This window comes from Sphaerodactylus townsendi, linkage group LG04, assembly GCF_021028975.2.
Source record: "Sphaerodactylus townsendi isolate TG3544 linkage group LG04, MPM_Stown_v2.3, whole genome shotgun sequence".
In the NCBI taxonomy this organism is placed as follows: Eukaryota; Metazoa; Chordata; class Lepidosauria; order Squamata; family Sphaerodactylidae; genus Sphaerodactylus; species Sphaerodactylus townsendi.
Window position 1 is genome coordinate 102473470 of NC_059428.1, and position 18338 is coordinate 102491807.

Here is an 18338-nt window from a genome sequence, read left to right on the forward strand (position 1 = left end):
ATTGAGAGTTAATTGTTTTGAGAGTTAATCCTGGAGCCCTTCCCTAAACTGGAACGCAGCACTCACCTGGTTGTGAGACAAACCTCAGACAAACACAGAGGACGAACAGAAAACAAACAGAGGGTTTTTTGCCAGAGTCTCCAAAAAACATGTCTGCTCTTTGCAGAGACAGGAAAATACTGAGGGAAAGCGACCCCGGAGATTGCACAGGAAGCACAAGGATAATTAATTTGTCATTTCCTGTCTCTCTGCAACTGGTGGAGAAGACACCCATACAAGATGCCCCACACCTACAGTAGAATGGTCTTTTCAGTCAAAGATGGAATGCTGCTTTGAAGGAAGGAGAAGAAGATGGGAAGTTGCAATTTGCCATTCATTGGTACACTTGCTGGAAGTTATTAATCACAACAGGAAAGCAGCCCAAAGGCAAATTATTGCCCAGTCCCATATAACAGTAGTCTTAACATTCAGACAGTTTACAAGGCCCTACTGAGCCGCCTTCTTTTGCTAGTTTTTGGAAGGTCCTGTTGCTAGTGTGCATGCCTAGGAAGCAACAGCACCATGTTTCCTGTCAGAGCAGCCTGGATGGTGTGGCCACTTAGTGGTGGAAAGCATTTCTCCTTGATCCTCATTAATGTATACCTCCTGGTGTTTAGCTTCCATTTCCTGTCCACTACTCTCTAGATTTGTTGACCCCCTCCATCCTGATCTTCACGCCAATTACATTGTTACTCCAGCTCCCATCTGTTATGTGGCTATGCTGTCACATGACTGATATCACATGATAGCAGCTCATGGGTCCTATATGCTACCTCCTGGGGTTAAAAGGTTGGTTCTAGTTTTGGAAGAGTTGAGGATCACTGCCAGAAAAATTATGATACTGAATCCTTAAAAATTAAGTTTAACTTGGTCACTAGATGTTCAAAGTTTCAGAGGGTAGCCATGTTGAACTGCAGTGGAACATCTAGATTCAAGTTCGTCTCAGTGACCAACAAGGCGACTGGGGTATGTGTTTTCGAGACTCAAAGTTCCCTTCACCAGATAAAGAGATATTCAATGTGAAACTCATTGTTATGTCAAATCATCGGAACAGATAAGGACCTGAATTGACATCTGCACACCATTTCATTCTAGTACAAGCCAGAGACAGTTCAGCTATTTGTGAAGTTTAATGCTAGAAATCAAAATTTTTATTTCAATACACTTCTGAACAGCTGGTGAGTAAAAAGTAGCTTAGGAAGCAACAAATACACTGTTGGTAAAAACAAAAAACCAGACAGATGACTCAATAGGCAAACGAGGGGGAAAAAGATATACTACCTTTGAGGACACTATTCTGTTATCTGGATACCTTTGCGGAATGTATGCTTCAGTGCCCGGAGGGGGTTCACGATGCCCGATATATATAGTCCGATTGTCCACCCAATTCTCTTCTCCAGCACACTGTGAAAGAAAGGATGTGTCATTTCAGTTCATCCATTAGTTCAGAACGGATATGAGTCATACACGGACCAGGCTAGTTCTATCTTTCATCATCAGTTGAGCGTTCACATCATCAGTTGAGCGTTACCTGTCAAAATTCCATCCCCCAAGTCTCTACTTGTCTTTTCTTGAGGAACACTTATGTGATACACAGGAGTGAGCTGTCAAAATCCTGCATCTAATTGCCTCCACTATGTCCTTGTCCCTAAAGCAATAAAGACAAACCCACACAATTCAAACGGCTTATTCCTTAAAACAGGTTTTAATATACTATGACCTCACTTATGTTTTCAAATGCATAACCCATTTATCTGAATACTGATGACAAATACATTGTGCCGGACAAGCAGGCTGCAACCCACCTTGATAGAAATATATATTAACATATGGGGGATTAATTAGAATTCAGACATAAACTCTTTCATAGTGGTTTTACATTCTGTGTTTTGAGTAAAATGCTGCTTACATGCTGTCAAAGAAGCTTTGGAATTTAAGTCAACCGGAACATATAATTAACATTTGAAGTACAGTTAATTCAATTTCCCTGCTGCTTTTGTCTCAGAGGTGAACTTCTGCTGTTGCAGATCTAATTCTCACTATCTAAGACAATAATGCTAAGAGAAGTTGAAAGTAGCAGAAAATGAGAAAGACCCAACATGAGATGGATTTATTATGTAAAAGAAGTTTGCAAGATCTGAGCAAGAAGTTTGTGGTCCTTAGTTTGCAAGATCTGAGCAAGACTGTTGATGATAGGACATTTTGGAGGACATTGTAGGGTCACCATGAGTTGGAAGCATTTGACTGCACTCAACACAGAGACAAATATTTAATTATGAACTGCTAGGCAACTCTGGGCAACAATTCCAAGACTTCTCTGTCTTGATTAGTGTCAGACACTGGGGTGGGGGGAAAGGGGGAAAGGGGGAAAGGGGGAAAAGATCATATGGAAGGAAGGAAGCAGATAAAGGGAGTAATGGAAGGCAACGTGAAGTGGAGTACGAAAGGAGAGGTTGGTGGGAAGGAGAAAGAAATGGAAAATGGAAAGGCTGTAATAGCTATCCTGGGAAGGGAAAGCTGAGGTCAAGAGTTGGGGAGAGAGAAAGGTAGGTGGGGGACTGACAGGGAAAAGCCAGCAGGGAAAGGAGGCTGCAGGGGCTGCCTCGGAAAAGGAGGAAAATTGGAAAGATCTTGAAGAAGGAAGATGATATCTCTCCATGAGTGATTCCCCACTGCAGAGTCTACCTAGGTTCGATCCGGTTCCTTTAACTTGGAAGTGACCCTCGTCACTCCCCACAGCAACCAAGTTCAACTCAGTTCGTCCATCTTGAACCGAGCTCAGAGGGCAGGATCATCTGTGGAACCATTTTCACTCCTTGTTTCTGATTGGCTCACGTTTTACGGCGGGAAACGTGAGCGTGCATCTTTTTTTAGTTTTTATATGTCACAGCTACATAGAATTGGTGCCAAAACATAGATAAACACACCTCTTGATAGGCTGACCGAGGAGTTATGTGATCGCATCATCGTAGCTTCGACAATAATAGCAGTTTTTTAAAAAGGCGCGCTTTTCACTGCCGCAACTCTCTTGTTCTGCACATGCCCGAAACACATATCTTGATTGGCTGAACGGGAGAGTCGCCCCTGACGATTTCCTACTGTCTATCTTACAACTGAGTTTAACCTAGTTTCGGGGGAAAAGCTGTACTTCATAACTGGAATCAGAAATTCCAGTTCTGAGGGGGCCAGAACTGAAACAAAATCAGGTCGAATTCAGCGACAGTGGGGAGTTGCTGTGACGAACCTAGGTAGAACCTAGGTCAACTCTGCCAGTGGGGAATCACCCCATGAGGGCTAGAAAGTACAGGTGTGCATGCAGAACTTGCATGTCCTACCTAAAGTCATCCTCAACCTGAAACACAAGTTTGAGCAGAAACCTCTCTTTACAGATAGTAAGATATTTACACAATTCAGCCTTCAATATTATCTGTGTGTATTTTAGAAAAAAATGTAGAGGCTGCAATTCAGTGAGTTAGTACACGTTGTGCAATTAAAAGGTCCTAGTTTCACTTGGTGGCATCTCCAGTTAAAGCAGAGGCGTAACGAGGCAAACTGTAGCCCTGGGCAAAGCCTGAGTTGGATGCCCCCCACCCCCCATGGGCGGCCACTCCACCATGACCAAATTATTTTGCATCAGGACATTGGTGAGTGCAGGGGGTGCATTTTTAGACATATCAGCACTAAAATTTCAGCGTATCATCAGGAGACTGTCCTTATGCTACCCCCCAAGTTTGGTGAGGTTTGGTTCAAGGAGTCCAAAGTTATGGACTCCCAAAGGGGGTGCCCCATCCCCCATTGTTTCCAATGGGAGCTAATCCCCAAATTGCGTGCCCTATGCAGCCCTTTGTCTGGAGTTAGGTCAAAACTCCTTGGAATCAGCCGCTTGGCTGAGGGCTTTTAGATTCTGGCTGTGAATTCATTTTCTCTCGGACTGTAATCCCTGGTCCACCGTCTGCTCTCTGACACCCATTCCAACCCCTGGTTTTCCATAATTGAAGAAAAAATGGCCTCCATTGGACTGTCAGTGTGATTCACTTTGGCCCTTTTGTCCTGGCTTCAGAAGCTTATAAAGAAAATTAAAAAGTTGTCAACTATTGGATAGAAGAGTTCTCTAGCCCTAATCACCCGAGAAGCCAAGAAAGCAATGCTCCCCCCTGTATTTTTCTCTCCCATTTGAGAGCAGTGGGAACCACTTGGCATACACTACCTTGTATTTCTTAATAAACCCTTGCTCAAAGGAGAGCCATGTACTGTTTGCCAGGTTGAATGTTATGCCTTCTGCCTTGTTACATGGCAGATTTAATGAAAAGAAAAGGCTTAAAAAAGATTGTGCCCATGTAATGATGGCTCAGTTGGAATCTCTGGCCCACCAATTACTATTAATTGTCTCAGATTCAAAGAAATCCAGATCCAAGTATGTGAATCTTACTCCCTTCACATTTCTTACCCGATCTCCCCGATTTAATTAGATTACATTACTTGTTGGACAACCCTGATCCTTCTCTCTGTATGATAGTGGCAGACTTTTCTCACCGGAAATTACTAAAACTTCAGTAGATTTCCTTCGAACTAACATTTATTTCCTGTATTGTATATGCTTTTTAATCCGTTTTTATTATTGTTGTACTGTTGTCTATGCCAATAAAGGAGGCTTTGCAATGGGGAGCTAATAGGAGATGGGGGGCTACAGTTTTGAGGGTCCATAACTTTTGTGGCCCCTCTGAACCAAACTGCGTGACCAAACCTGGGGGGTCCATCATCAGGGGCAGTCTCCTGATGAGACCCTGAAAGATTTTGAGACTGTGCTCTTTCAGAAATTGTCCCCCCCTGCCTGCAACCCCTCATTGACAGCAATATAGAAAACTCAATGCAGAACAAAGATTCTGGTGGGCAAATTTCTGGGATGTTCCTGATAAAGGCATTTTGGATGTATCAGCACCAAAATGTCGGTGGTATCATCTGGACTAAACTGTCCTGATGGGACCCTCCCCCAGTTCGGTGCCGGTTGGTTTAGGGGGTCCAAAGTTATGGACCCTCAAAGGGAGACCCGCCCATCCCACATTCTTTGCTAGCAAGGAGATGGGGGCTGCTACTTTCAAGAAGGGTCCGCTTTGGACCCCCTGAACCAAACTGCACCAAACCTTGGCAAGAGTACCATCATGTTTCAGTCTCCAGATGATACCCTGATGACATTTTGGTGCTGATACGTGTAAGAATGCAAGAACATCCCTAAATTTGCCCAGGAATCTTTGTTCTGCATTGAGTTTTCTGCATTACTGTGTCAATGGAGATTACAAACTTCTAAGCTTCTACAAGAACATCCCTAAATTTGCCCAGGAATCTTTGTTCTGCATTGAGGTTTCTGCATTGCTGTCAATAGGGGTTTCAGAGGCATATTTCTGAAGGCACAGTCTCAAAACTTTCAGGGTCTCATCAGGAGACTGCCCTAATGATACCCGCCAGTTTTGGTGCAGTTTGGTTCAGGGGGGCCAAAGTAATGGACCCTCAAAACTGTAGCCCCATCTCCTATTAGCGCCCATTGGAAACAATGGGGGATAGGGGCACCCCCTTTGGGAGTCCATAACTTTGGACTCCCTGAACCAAACCTCATCAAACTTGGGGGGTAGCATAAGGACAGTCTCCTGATGATACGCTGAAATTTTAGTGCTGCTGGCCTAAAAACTGCGCCCCCTGCAGGTCAAAAATGGAAAACCACGAAAAATATCCAAAAACGAACCCAGAATTTCGATGCCCCCCACAAGGTGATGCCCTGGGCAGCTGCCCACCTTGCCCAATGGGCATTACGCCAGTGAGTTAAAGCATTTCAGAAGTTAGATGTTGGGAAAGACCTTTCTCTGCCAGTATAAGTAGACAATACATAAACCAAAGGTCTCAGAGAGTTTTCTATATTCCTCTCTAAGCACTTCTGAGTGATTTGCTAACACTGTCCATATTTTACGTAGTTAATCCTAGGGATTTAACTTACAAATTAAACCTGTATATACAGATAATTTACACAACATACCAGGATAAAGGCAGCAGCTAAACCATGTTCAGCCAATGTTGTGCAGCGCAACAGAAGTAGGACAATACATTGTTAAATAAATCTCTTCTCATATATCTCTTCTCAGAGAATGTATCTCTTCTCATAAAAAAATTGGAAGTAGAACAACAGCTTCTTTAGCTTGAGGTCAAAAATAAGATATGGTTGTTATGTTTATGACCACCATTGTGTCTTACCTTCCCCAACACAAATAGCAGCACATTTTCCCCAGTCCACAACTACTGTGTATTAGATTTCATTTAGAAAGTGACACTGAGATCTCACCGGAAAAAAAAGTGAGGAAGTGGTCAGTGCAGTGAAGTGTATCCATTGTTTTATATGCTATTACTTACGTCCATTAAATGTACACCCAAGAAACCATAAATAAACCTAAGCATTATAAGTTTCTAATAATAACCTGAAGCTCGATGTACCGAAACCCAGTTTTATTGGCACTATCAATGAGGAAGCATTACTTATGTTCTCTTCTCACTTCAGTCCTGTCAGCAAATACAGAGTCCTCAAGCTGGTGAAAAATCCATTAAGCTGCCTATTTCACATACAAAGGACATCTTCAAGAATCTTATCTTCATCAAACTTGAATGGTCAAGAAATAACGATTTATATATGACTTTGTGCCTCAGTTTAAGGACATGAAAGTTTAGCATCATAGAAAACTTAAAAATAGAACGAGACATGTTCAAAAGCAGCACAGAAGCATTATCAGATTCCTAGTTTAGGTTTAAGAATGTGCAGGGGATCTTGTTTATAAATATCAAATTTAGGAAACCCAAGAAAAGAGAAGGAATCAATAAAGTTCTGGTTCATGTTATTGTATTAGTCTGCACAGCAAAAACCTAAGTACTATCCATTTTATTACAGCACAAAGTTTCACAGACTAGTTAGTAAAAGAATGTTCTGTACATAAGGAACCTAACATCAAATTGATATTAACTGTCAAATGTCTGAAATTTACCCACACATTTTCACACAAGTCCTGTAAGTCAAAAATGCTATTTTACAGCTTGAAAAAATAGTAGCCTGAATCAATGCATGAGCAAGAACTACTTTTCAGATCCAACTCTAAAACTCTGTCCATTTGATCACATTGGTCCATTTGACTAAGTGCCATGAAACACTCTTTCAAGAAGACAAATGTGGAAGGAATCAATTCTACATTTTTTCTGCATGGATTATAGTTTCTGCATGCATGCCTTGATTATAGTTTAGATTAGGAAAATAGCAAAAGGTTAACCTGCTCATGCCCAGTGTTTCTGTTTAAAATAATTTTTTAAAAAGAACTTTAGAGTACTACAGTGCAGTTCTATCAAGAATTATTTTAGCCCAAGCCTAATGAAAAGGATTTGAACCCTAAATGTTGCTTCAGCTTGTAGTCCTTTAGAAATCATGGTTCCAAGCCATATAAGGCTTTAACAGTCAACCCCATCACCTTGATTTGTGCCCAGAAACAGATCAGGAACCAAGACTGTAATGATTCTGTCTCTACAAAGCACTTCAGTCAATTTGCTGTGGCTGCTGTATCTTATACAAATTGAAATTTCTGAAAATTTCAATTCAAGGGCAACAGCACATATAATAATTTAATCTACATGTAATCAAGGCATGTACCACAGTGACAGAATTTTTTCCGCTCACTGGTTACAACCCACCTCAAATCTCTGAATAACCTCTTCCTTGTAGATGTTGAAAAACACAGGGGACAAGATTAAGCCTTGAAGGACTGCATAGGGTGAAGGGCTGGACAGTAATCCACCAACCCACCTTCTGAAATCTACCCTTCAGGTATGACTGAAACCACAGCAAAATGGTGTCTGCAAGTCCCAACTCAGAAAAGCAGTTCGGAAGGATACCATAATTGAAAGCCACTGAGAAGATCAGGAGAATCACTAGAATTGCATTTCTTCTTTCCATCTCCCAGGACAGGTTATTCACCAGGGCAACCCAGTACTGGAAATGATCCAAAAACAATGCTCTTCATTTAGGAATGCTTGAAGTTGTCTAGCCACTACTAGTTCAATTACCTCGCTCAGGAATGGAAAGTTGAAGATTAGCTAATGGTTACTGAAATCTCCTGGATCCAGGATAGGCTTCTTTAGTAATGAATGCACCATATCATGTTTAAAGGCTGGGTTGACCAATCCTTCCATCAAGGAAGTATTACCTACCTCTCAGACCCCTTCACATCCCCCAGATTAATAAAGTTATGAAGGCTTTCAGAATCATATAAAAAGTATTTTAGTTACTTCATGTATAGCCTGTGTTTTTTAAGAGACTCAGGGTAGACTACAAAATTGGGAAAAAAAGCTTAATCAGACCACAAGGGCCTCCAATAAACAATGCAGTAGGATTCAGACGATAACAAATTGCAAACAAAAAACTGTCGAAGGCATGACAGTGCTACAATGTGGTTAAGTGGGTTGAAAAGGTAGAAGATAATGCAGTAAAGGCAGTAAATACTACATTAGACTATAATCTTATTCTTTTATAAAAGTGACTGACCTTTAGTCTGTTGATTCTGGAGAATTAGCTAAAGGTATGTTCTTGTTTGGCACTGTGCTAAAGGAGAGTAGGTCTTGGCACATGTTTATACCATTGCTAGTGCCTAGATCCAATATGCCAGTATACATGTTAGGGACTTGGAATTATACATACTTAGCATAGAATGACTAGAGCTTTTTTGATGTCACTATTCCCTTTTCTAACTAAAACTAGAGGCTTTTCAAGGAAGGCACCCTGATATATGTGAGGTAACCTCTGAAAAGGTATTTAATGGCTGTCTGAGTTCTTATCACCTCCTATATTGCCTTGGTAAAAATTCTGCAGAAAACCTGCACATCCTGTAACTAGACGTAAGCCAAGAGATTGCCACAATTTACAAATAAAGTTTCTTTCCCTCCTTAGAAGTTGAATAACAGATTGTTTTGCAAAGATGCTTGAAATGATTTATCGTATAACACAGAATTTATGCTGTGCGTAGTTAACAGGAAAATGGCATAGTTAAAATGTATGAGTTTACCGGCCAAGAGCAACTATCATCCATTGAGACATACCTTTTTCAGGTGCCAAATCAAAATAGAACATTATTTTTTTAAAACTAGAATTTTGACATTATTATTCAATATTATTCTGTGTACACAGCATGTTGTTCCTGCCTCCCCACTCCCACTATAGTCCAAAATGACTCTCAACTGCTGCTGCTGCTCCTAAAGAACAGGAGACCTGGAATGGGGGGCAGAGATCAGAGGTCTGCTATGGGAGGAAGACGGTGAAAATCGCATCCAAAGAAATTTTAGGCAGGGTTCAAACCCACAGTTACATGCACTAGGAGTATTCAAAGAGTATTCCGTGTACATTACCCCAATGAACCATAGGACAATACAATGCATGCCAACTTTAAAAAGGGAAAAGATAAAGGTCACTCCATGGGTCCTCTGTGCAAGCACCAGATCATTACTGACCCATGGAGTGATGTCACATCCCAACGTTTACCAAGCAGGCTACAATTAAAGAGTGGTTTGCGTTTACTGACCTTGGAAGGTGGAAGGCTTGAGTTGCCTACTTGAAACCGACTTCTGTTGGGATTGAACTCAGCTTGTGTACAGAGGTTTGGCTACAGTACTGCAGCTTATCATGATGTGCCTTGCTTAATGCCATCCAAAGAGTTCACAGCATACATGAGATCTCAATTGGGAATTTCCTACCTCACATTTTGGCTCTGCTAGAAATACTTCTGCTATTGTTATATTATTGAGCATTTGTCCACTGGGGAAATACACAAAGAGATAGTATACTGGCTGACATCAGCGTCTTGGCTAGTAATAAACTGCTATCTCTCCACTTACGACCAGTGACCACTTGCACAAGAAACCGCTGCATGTTCTGAGAGGCAACACTTGGCTACAGACATGATAGTTTTGTAAAAAATGAGGCACAGCTTTGACCTTGATGGAGCAATTATCACTGCTTTTCTGAACACATTAGAACAGTCATTCCATTATTTCACACCACTAGATTGGCAGTCTCTGGCATAAGAGCTGCTAAATCTGTACTGCTTATGCAGTGATGTGAAAAAGTGCCAAGTACAAGATATTTGCCTTATTATGAACACTGTAGTACAACTGCCTCTCCAAGATCTATATTGTTCTCATCATACTAATTGGCAAGCAAACAGAGCCCATGCATCAAAGTGTTTGTAATTCACAGTGGGGAACTAAGTACTGCATTTTGATGTCATGTTCCAATAACAATGCCTTATTCATTTATCAGGTGCAGGTACCCTGACAGACATACTAAAGTTTCAGGTGATCATAAACGGCAAAGTTCATGCTACGGCTGAGCATGGGGGACACGGGTCAGCAGCAAGTCCAGAGCAGCAGGTGAACTGGGCCCCAGTGGTAATTTTGCATGAAGTCCGTGTGGCTATATATAAAAAGCTGGAATAACTAGGAATATTCATTTCTGAACTTTTTGTATTTCCTTTACATATAAAATTGTTGTTAAAAATAAATACCATAGATCAATGCAGCCAAATAGAGAAGTACAAATGAATTAAATTGGGTAGCTGTATCAGTTTAAAAATACAAAAATAGTTCAAAAATCTTTCTTTAATAAAATTGGACCTTTGGAAAGAACAAGTGAAGTAAGGAGAGGAAATCAAGTATACCAAAATGTTCCTGCTGAACTGTATTATTATAAACCAACTATGACAGCTAATACTTTCTTAGCATCCACAGATAATAATGTATAAGATGAAAGCACTGAAACAGAAGTAATAGACCACGTTTTATGGCAAGACTAGAGGGTGACAAATAGTTTTGCAGTGGAAAAAAGGCATAAACAAAACCTTGCAGTTCTGGTTAATTTGAAATGAAATGATGTGGGCTTAGAACTAAGAAAGAGATGATTAATTAGTATTATCATCAAAATATAGTTTTATTTTTCTTTCCCACACCATCCCCAAAGACTTGAAAAAGTTAGTCTGAGATCAAATCACTTGATAGCTTTGGGGGTTGGTTTTTCCACATTTATTTTATTTATTTACACTCACTTTTATTGCAAATGGGGACCCAGAGTGTCTTACAACATTCTCCTTTTCTGCATTTTACTTTCACTACAAACTGATAGATTAGATTAGTCTGAAGAAGTGACTGGCCCAAGGTCACCCACTTCCTATCCACACTAGAGTTCAAAATTAGGGGAAAGAGACTCTCAGAATTAGAAGAGATTAAAACAAAACAGCAGAATCATGCAAAACAAGCCCACAAATGCTTAAATCATGTCAGTATCTATGGGCATACAGGATTTTTTGGATTCAGATTCATGGGACCCAAAATTTTTCATAAAAGGTTGAAAAACACCAAATACACATACCAGTAAGTGATTTCTTTCAACTTTCTTTAAATGAATTATAACTTTGTGAATCACATGGACACGTAAAGCTGCCTTTTACAGAAAAAGACCATCCGTCCATCTAAGTCAGCATTGTCTACTCAAGACCAGCACTAACTCTCCAGCATCTCAAGTTGAGGTCTTTCATGTCACTTACTGCCTGATCCTTTTAACCGGAGATACCAGAGATCGAGCCCAGGACCTTCTGCGTGCCAAGCACGTGCTCTACCACTAAGCCATGGCCCCTCCCCTCTTTTGCCCTAACAGTATAACAAGAGTTCCAAAGTGAACACATTAACAGCATTTATTGTTATTCTTGTGCCAGCAGCAAATAAAAGGTATCCAGCAACAGAAACCTACAATGTTTTAAAAACTCAGGCAGACAGTGTTGCATAGTAACTGATTCTTTCCTCCTTGAAGTACTAAGAGAGTGGCCTATGGATGCCAATAAAATAAAATAGGTTAGAGAAATTGTAATAGGTGCAGCCTTTAGCATTACTTTATTGCACTGTTTACTGGCCCAGGTTACAGTCTAATCCCTTGGAAAGTCAATGCCCCTATGATCAATGGGGTTTACTTTTAAGTCAGTGCAAAGGACTGCAACTTTGCTAGGGCTACTTGGCCGGAATGTCTACCAGTTCCCAACTTAGGTTCTCTGACACATATATTCCTGAAAATACTTGATTGTTTTTGTAATAATTTTAAAATATAAAATTATAGCTAGTGACATATTCCGTATTTAAGAGAAGCCTAGCTTGATTTACACATATTTTAGTCTCACTGACTTGCATGGAACTAAGTTTAAAACTGAGTAGTTTAACTAGGTCGCTGATTATCCTGCAAATGCATATAACCATGGAAACCAGGAAAGTCATGTTTCACCAAAGTTAAATAGCTTGTACCTCCAGGCTATTTATAGCAACAGGTTTTGTAATGCCTGACTGTTTTTGAGAAGGCTCAGGGTGAATTTCCACAAGCACCTGACAATGATTTTTTTAAATATGGTATTTAGCTCCATAAATTCCCCTGTCATTTTTGTATATTTGGGCTTAGAATCAACTAAGCTGGTCTGCAATGGTTCGCCATTTCCTGCTTTATTACAATGCAAACTACTGCAGGGAACATAAATTAATTTTCAAGTTAAAAAATCTTCCTACTATCTTCTTTTATTTGACTTGATATCCCACCCTTTCCCGACTCAGAGGCCAAGCTCAGGGCAGCTAACAGTATTTTAAAAACATCATAAATACCACATATAACAATCAAATCATCTGCAAAAGCAATAATTAAGAAAAATACAGTGATAAAATTCAATAATCATCTAAAATTTTTATGGCATCAATATATTTTCAATTTAATTTACACTGCCAATTAAAAGGTAAATTTTTTACATATAATTTTAAAATCTCTCTCTTTTCTCCCTAAACCATTTTGAATCATATCAGGGGGAAGGGAGGGGAAGGGACAGGTGGATTGGGAGGCCAGCTAGTTTAAAGCCAGTGCTGGCTCAACCATAGGCCTGGTGGAACATCTCTGTCTTACATGCCCTGTGGAATTGAGCTAGGTCCTGTAGGGCCCCGGTCTCAAATGACAGAAAGTTCCACCAGGTCAGGTTCAGAGCAGAAAATGCTCTGGATCTGGGTGAGGCTAGCAAGATATTTTGGGGGCCGGGGACAACCAAGAGGCCACTTCCAGGGGAACATAATGCCCTCTGGGGGGAAACACTGGGAGAGGCAGTCCCACAGATATGACAGTCCCAGACCACTCAAGTTCTTAAAAGTTATCACCAAACCTTGAACATGAGTCAGAATTCAACTGGTAACCAAGGCAGCTGGCGAAGCACAGGTCAAATATGTGCTCCTATTGAGGTCCCTGTAAGTCCTGACTTGAATAGCGTAAAACCAGAGTACATGTAAGAATAAGGCTGCATAGAATTGCCTTCCTGAACTTCCAAGGTCTCCCCCGGTGCTGATAACACCCACAGCAAAAGCAAAAGCTGCGGAGTTTTAGCCAGCAGCTTTTACAGGTAGGGCTGCCAGTGCAGGGCTTCCTGCTTGTGCTTATGGTCTCTTCAAATCAATCAATCCAGTCATGCAGCTGGGCAGCAAAGCTTCTTTCCTCCAAATGGAGATGACACAGGTGGAAAAATATGAAAAAAGCCACATAAAAGTCCAGTACATTCCTTCAAAAGTTCCAACGGTGTTAAGATAAGTACCTTTCAGTTAGTGGTGACATTAAAAATGGAGGACTATTTCCATATAGTAACAGGAGCTACTTCCTCCTTCACATTATTAGGACAATCACTCTGATCCCTAGTTCTGCCTAAACTAACAGTGAAGTTACAATCCCTTTGTCACCCATCCAGAGAAGTGAATCCTCGTTTCCTCAGTCGTCTTTCAAAAACACATTGTGGCAAACTGTGCATACCCTGTGAGGCTTCCTGAGCTTTCCTGAAAAGGACTCTTGAGAGAGTCCAACCACCATTTCTGGTTGCTAAAATAGCTGTGAAACGTTCACAAGAGGACAAAAAACGTGTGAGAGTTCAAAAATTCTGCACAGTGTTTCAAAGAGGGGAGGGGTAAATTAGTTGCTCTTGCTCCTGGACAGGAGTGGTATTCTTGAAACAGCAGGAAATGCAACGAAGGAGGGGACAGCCAACTTAATACCATTTTTATAGGGCTACACTGGCACTGGGTGGAGAAGGAATAAGCAATTATTCCTTCAAATATGGAAACAATCCGCCATGTCTGGAGCAAATGATGTCATAGACACGAACCAAAGCTATCAATTCAAGTTTTACAGGGTACACTTTGGAGTTCTACAAACAGTTATGAATGGTTGTAAAACTTGTTTGACTAGAGGGCAAGGCAAGAAAAATGAACATGTGTACATACAGCACAAGTAAAACATGCCATCAAGTTGCAACCAATTCATCACAACCCCATGAATTTCCACTTTCCAATTTCCAGTACTACATCCCTTATTGCCAACACAATGCTTCTGCTGCTTAAGCAGAATAGAGAATTGGACAAGACTCTAAGCAACTATCAATTTTTACAAGAGGATATACGAATCAATTTTAAGCAACTTCCAACAAGGGCTAAACTTGAGGGTTTAGGTAGCCTTGTTTCCTAAGTGCAGTAAATAATGCACAATGCATATAAAAAAAGATTAATTTTTAAAGGAACACAACTTTATCACACAGATGATGAAACATTGAAAGTAAATGTCTAAACATATTTTCAGAGCCATAAATTGGTATTCCCCCCACAAAAAAAAATTACAAGCATACCACAATTCTATAACTACTAAATTAAAAAAATAAGTATAGATAGGACAATGTCGCCTGTATATTTATTATTGCCTGTATATTTACTATTGCCTGTATACTGCCGGTATATTTATTATTATTATAGTTATTAAACAATCCTTCAGTATGTTTAACAGATAAATTACTTTGAAACTTTCTAAATCTACTTCGCCATAGTTTTAACCTATTATCAAGTGCTTTCGGTTTACATGCACCTGTATGCATCTCAAAAACCTCATCTTCTGACAAAGAAACATATTTTTATGTGTGCTTCCACTTTCGTCACCATGCACAAAGAATAAGATGACCCAAAATGTTTAACTATTACTTGATTTTACTAATCTCATGCTCTTAGAATGAACTTCATTTACAACAGAAAACAAACCCAACCAAACTGTTCCAGCATAGCATCTTAGATAAATGTGAATGCTGATGTCTGCACGATAACGTTGTTAAACAATAACATGTTCTGTGCGTATAAGGTGCTGTCAAACTGCAGCCAACTTATGGCAACCCTATAGGGTTTCAAAGCAAGAGATTATTGGGGTGGTTTGTCACTGCCTTCTTCTGAACAACAATCCTAGCATTCCTTGATGGTGTCCCATTCATGCATTTCATGGTCTCTTTATCTGCTTTCTAATTTATTTTCAACATTTGATTCTTTTAATTGCTTTTCTCTTTGATTTATGTGATTTTCAATCTAAACATTTTGAGTATTGTGTGTCTATGAGTGTGTCTGTGTGTGAAATGCCATCAAGTTGCCATCAACTTATGGCAACTTAGTTGAGTTTTCTAGGCAAGAAACTAACAGAGGTTGTTTGCTATTGGCGGCTTCATCACAGTGACCCTGTTATTCCATGGTGGTTTCTCATCCAGCTACTAAGTAGGACAAGTCTGCTTAGTTTTTAAGATCTGACAAGGTCAGGCTAGTCTAGGCCATCCAGGTCAGGGCAATAACATGTTAGCCAAACCAATAATACAAAATACTTTTGCATTTCATCTTTTCTGTTGATCCTTAAATAACACCAAGAATAAAATTTTGATTACAGCTCTTCAATTCTGCTAGTGTTATGAGATACCACAAATTATATTTCAGTCTTCAATGTAAATATTGGCTGAAAGCAGTAAAAAGTTCATTCAAGTATTTGGGTACCCAAGTGATACCCAAGTGATTCCGGCCGTGAAAGCCTTCGACAATTCATTCAAGTATGTTTGCTCAAGTACCCTCACATTGAACATATGGTGATTTGTTATTACCAAAAATATATACAAGAGACAGGTTCAGTTGGCTAGGAAGAATAGAAAGTATTAAAATGAACATCTTGCCTAAGATGAATTTCCTATTTCAAATGTTGCCTATAAATATCAATGAGAAGATTCTTATTGGCAAATACACATTAACAAATTTATCTGGGTCTACAAAAGACCAAGAGTAAGATTTAAAGTATGACAAGAGGAGGAATAGCGATGCCAAATATTAAATTATATTACTATACAGCTGGATTAATTTGGATTGTTTACTGGATACTAAATTCAGTTCACAATCTTGTGAAATTAGAAACTGTGGGTCTTACATCAGGTATACATAGCTATTTATGGCAAGAAAAACAGACTCAAAGAGCTGATAAAAAAAGGATTTGCATGTAATAAGAAAAGGACTATCTGAAATAAGGGAAAAAAACACATTTAAGACTCAGTCCCACAACTTCACCTCTAAAATCTCCGACAGAAATGCACTACAACGTTGAAACTTTGAAGGAGAATGAAAATATATTATACAAAGAAATGATTAACAAACAAGGGGAAATTAAATCGTGGCAAACAATAACGACAGAGGGACGTAAAATACAATGGCTGACATATTTTCAGATTTCATCTAGAGTTAAAAGAGAATTAAGTTCACAGAACGGAAAATTACAGACTTTGAAAAAGAGATCATAACATAGGAAACAACAGTTGATAGGTAGAATATATAAGATTCTACTGAAAATGGAAACAGAAATGGAACAAGTAAAAGCATGCATGATAAAATGGATGCAAAACTTCAAGGAAGAGATAACTTTTCAACAGTTGGAATCATTATGGACTAAAACATTAACACTCACTGCAAGTCAGATACTGAAGGAGAACTGGTATAAAATGTTTTAGATGGTACATTATACCTGAAGTGATGAAGAAGAGGACTAAACAACATGATGGTATCTGCTGGAGATGTAATGAAGAGGCTGGAACCTTTTTTCACATGTGGTGGACTTGTAAAAAAAACTAAGGAGCTCTGGATAGAAATCCATGAGAGGATACAGCAGATAATTAAATTTAGATTTCCTCACTGCAAAAACTGCTGTTGGGTGTACTACCCGAAAAGCTTCCCAAGAAACTGAATGAACTGTGCTGGTACTCAATAACCGTTGCAAGAGTCATAATCACAGCAAGCTGGAAATCCAATAAAGGTCTCACAATAGAATGCTGGGAAATCAGAGAATATGCTATTATGGCCAAACTAACTAATCTTGTAAATCGACATTCAAAAGACGAATTTGAGGAGAAATGGAGTCCTTATTTTTTATATTAATCTGATCTGACCATGTAAAAAACAAAATGACTTGATGACTGAAACTCAGTATTGTTTAAGATATAATAAACGGACTAGTAAAAATGTCCAGGAGTAAACAAATGATAAAGCTCCTAAAACCTTAAACAGAAAATGTTATATTGGGAGGTATTAAGTAATATGTAATAGAAGAAGAAGAAGAGTTTGGATTTATATCTCCCCTTTCTCTCCTGCAGCAGACTCAAAGGGGCTTACAATCTCCTGGCCCTTCCCCCCTCACAACAAACACCCTGTGAGGTAGGTGGGGCTGAGAGAGCTCCGAGAAGCTGTGACTAGCCCAAGGTCACCCAGCTGGCGTGTGTGGGAGTGCACAGGCTAATCTGAATTCCCCAGATAAGCCTCCACAGCTCAGGCGGCAGAGCGGGGAATCAAACCCGGTTCCTCTAGATTAGATACACGAGCTCTTAACCTCCTACGCCACTGCTAATGGGTGTTCTTGATAGGATAACTACATCGTCTGCATAGAGCAAGACTGAAATGTGTCTGCCAGAAAGGTTTGGGGGGTGAAAATTTATATGTGCATTTAATGTTAAAAGTTTATTACATGCATTGAAAAAATAACATCTACATAATTGGCCTGCCCAGATCATAGAAGCCTACCTGACTGTCCAATCAATCAAAGAAGCTCATTTGATGGTTAGATGAGAGAGAGTCTTTTAAGCGGCAGCCCCACAATTACAGAGCAATTGCCCCAAGGAAGTATGCCTGGTTCTCTTAGGCCCTTTCCCCACTTTAAAGAAAACGTAGAGTCAAACCGCTCTCCTTTAAATCGCTGCTTTTGACTGCAAAGTACTTATTCCCCATTGCAACTTGCCCCTCTGTAGAAGCCTCGTGGCTGCTGCGGCTTAAGACATCAGCATTCCCCCACGACTGCCCGTTCGGTGCTCATCGGAAGGGAGCTTCTCTCTTTCGATTGGCTGGAGAGC

At 39.9% G+C, this 18338-nt stretch overlaps 1 protein-coding gene across 7 annotated transcripts in view; it reads right to left on the minus strand.

Moving 5' to 3' along the window:
* ATP11A (ATPase phospholipid transporting 11A) overlaps positions 1 to 18338 on the minus strand; it is a 139947-nt gene that overhangs the window by 71996 nt on the left and 49613 nt on the right. For 6 of the 7 annotated variants that reach the window (XM_048493166.1, XM_048493167.1, XM_048493165.1 and 3 more), the window contains exon 2: positions 1321 to 1443. In XM_048493166.1, coding sequence (XP_048349123.1) covers positions 1321 to 1443 — 123 coding nt within the window. Of the gene's footprint in view, positions 1 to 1320; positions 1444 to 18338 lie in introns of those variants that run through there. The other variant, XM_048493171.1, reaches the window with a different exon arrangement.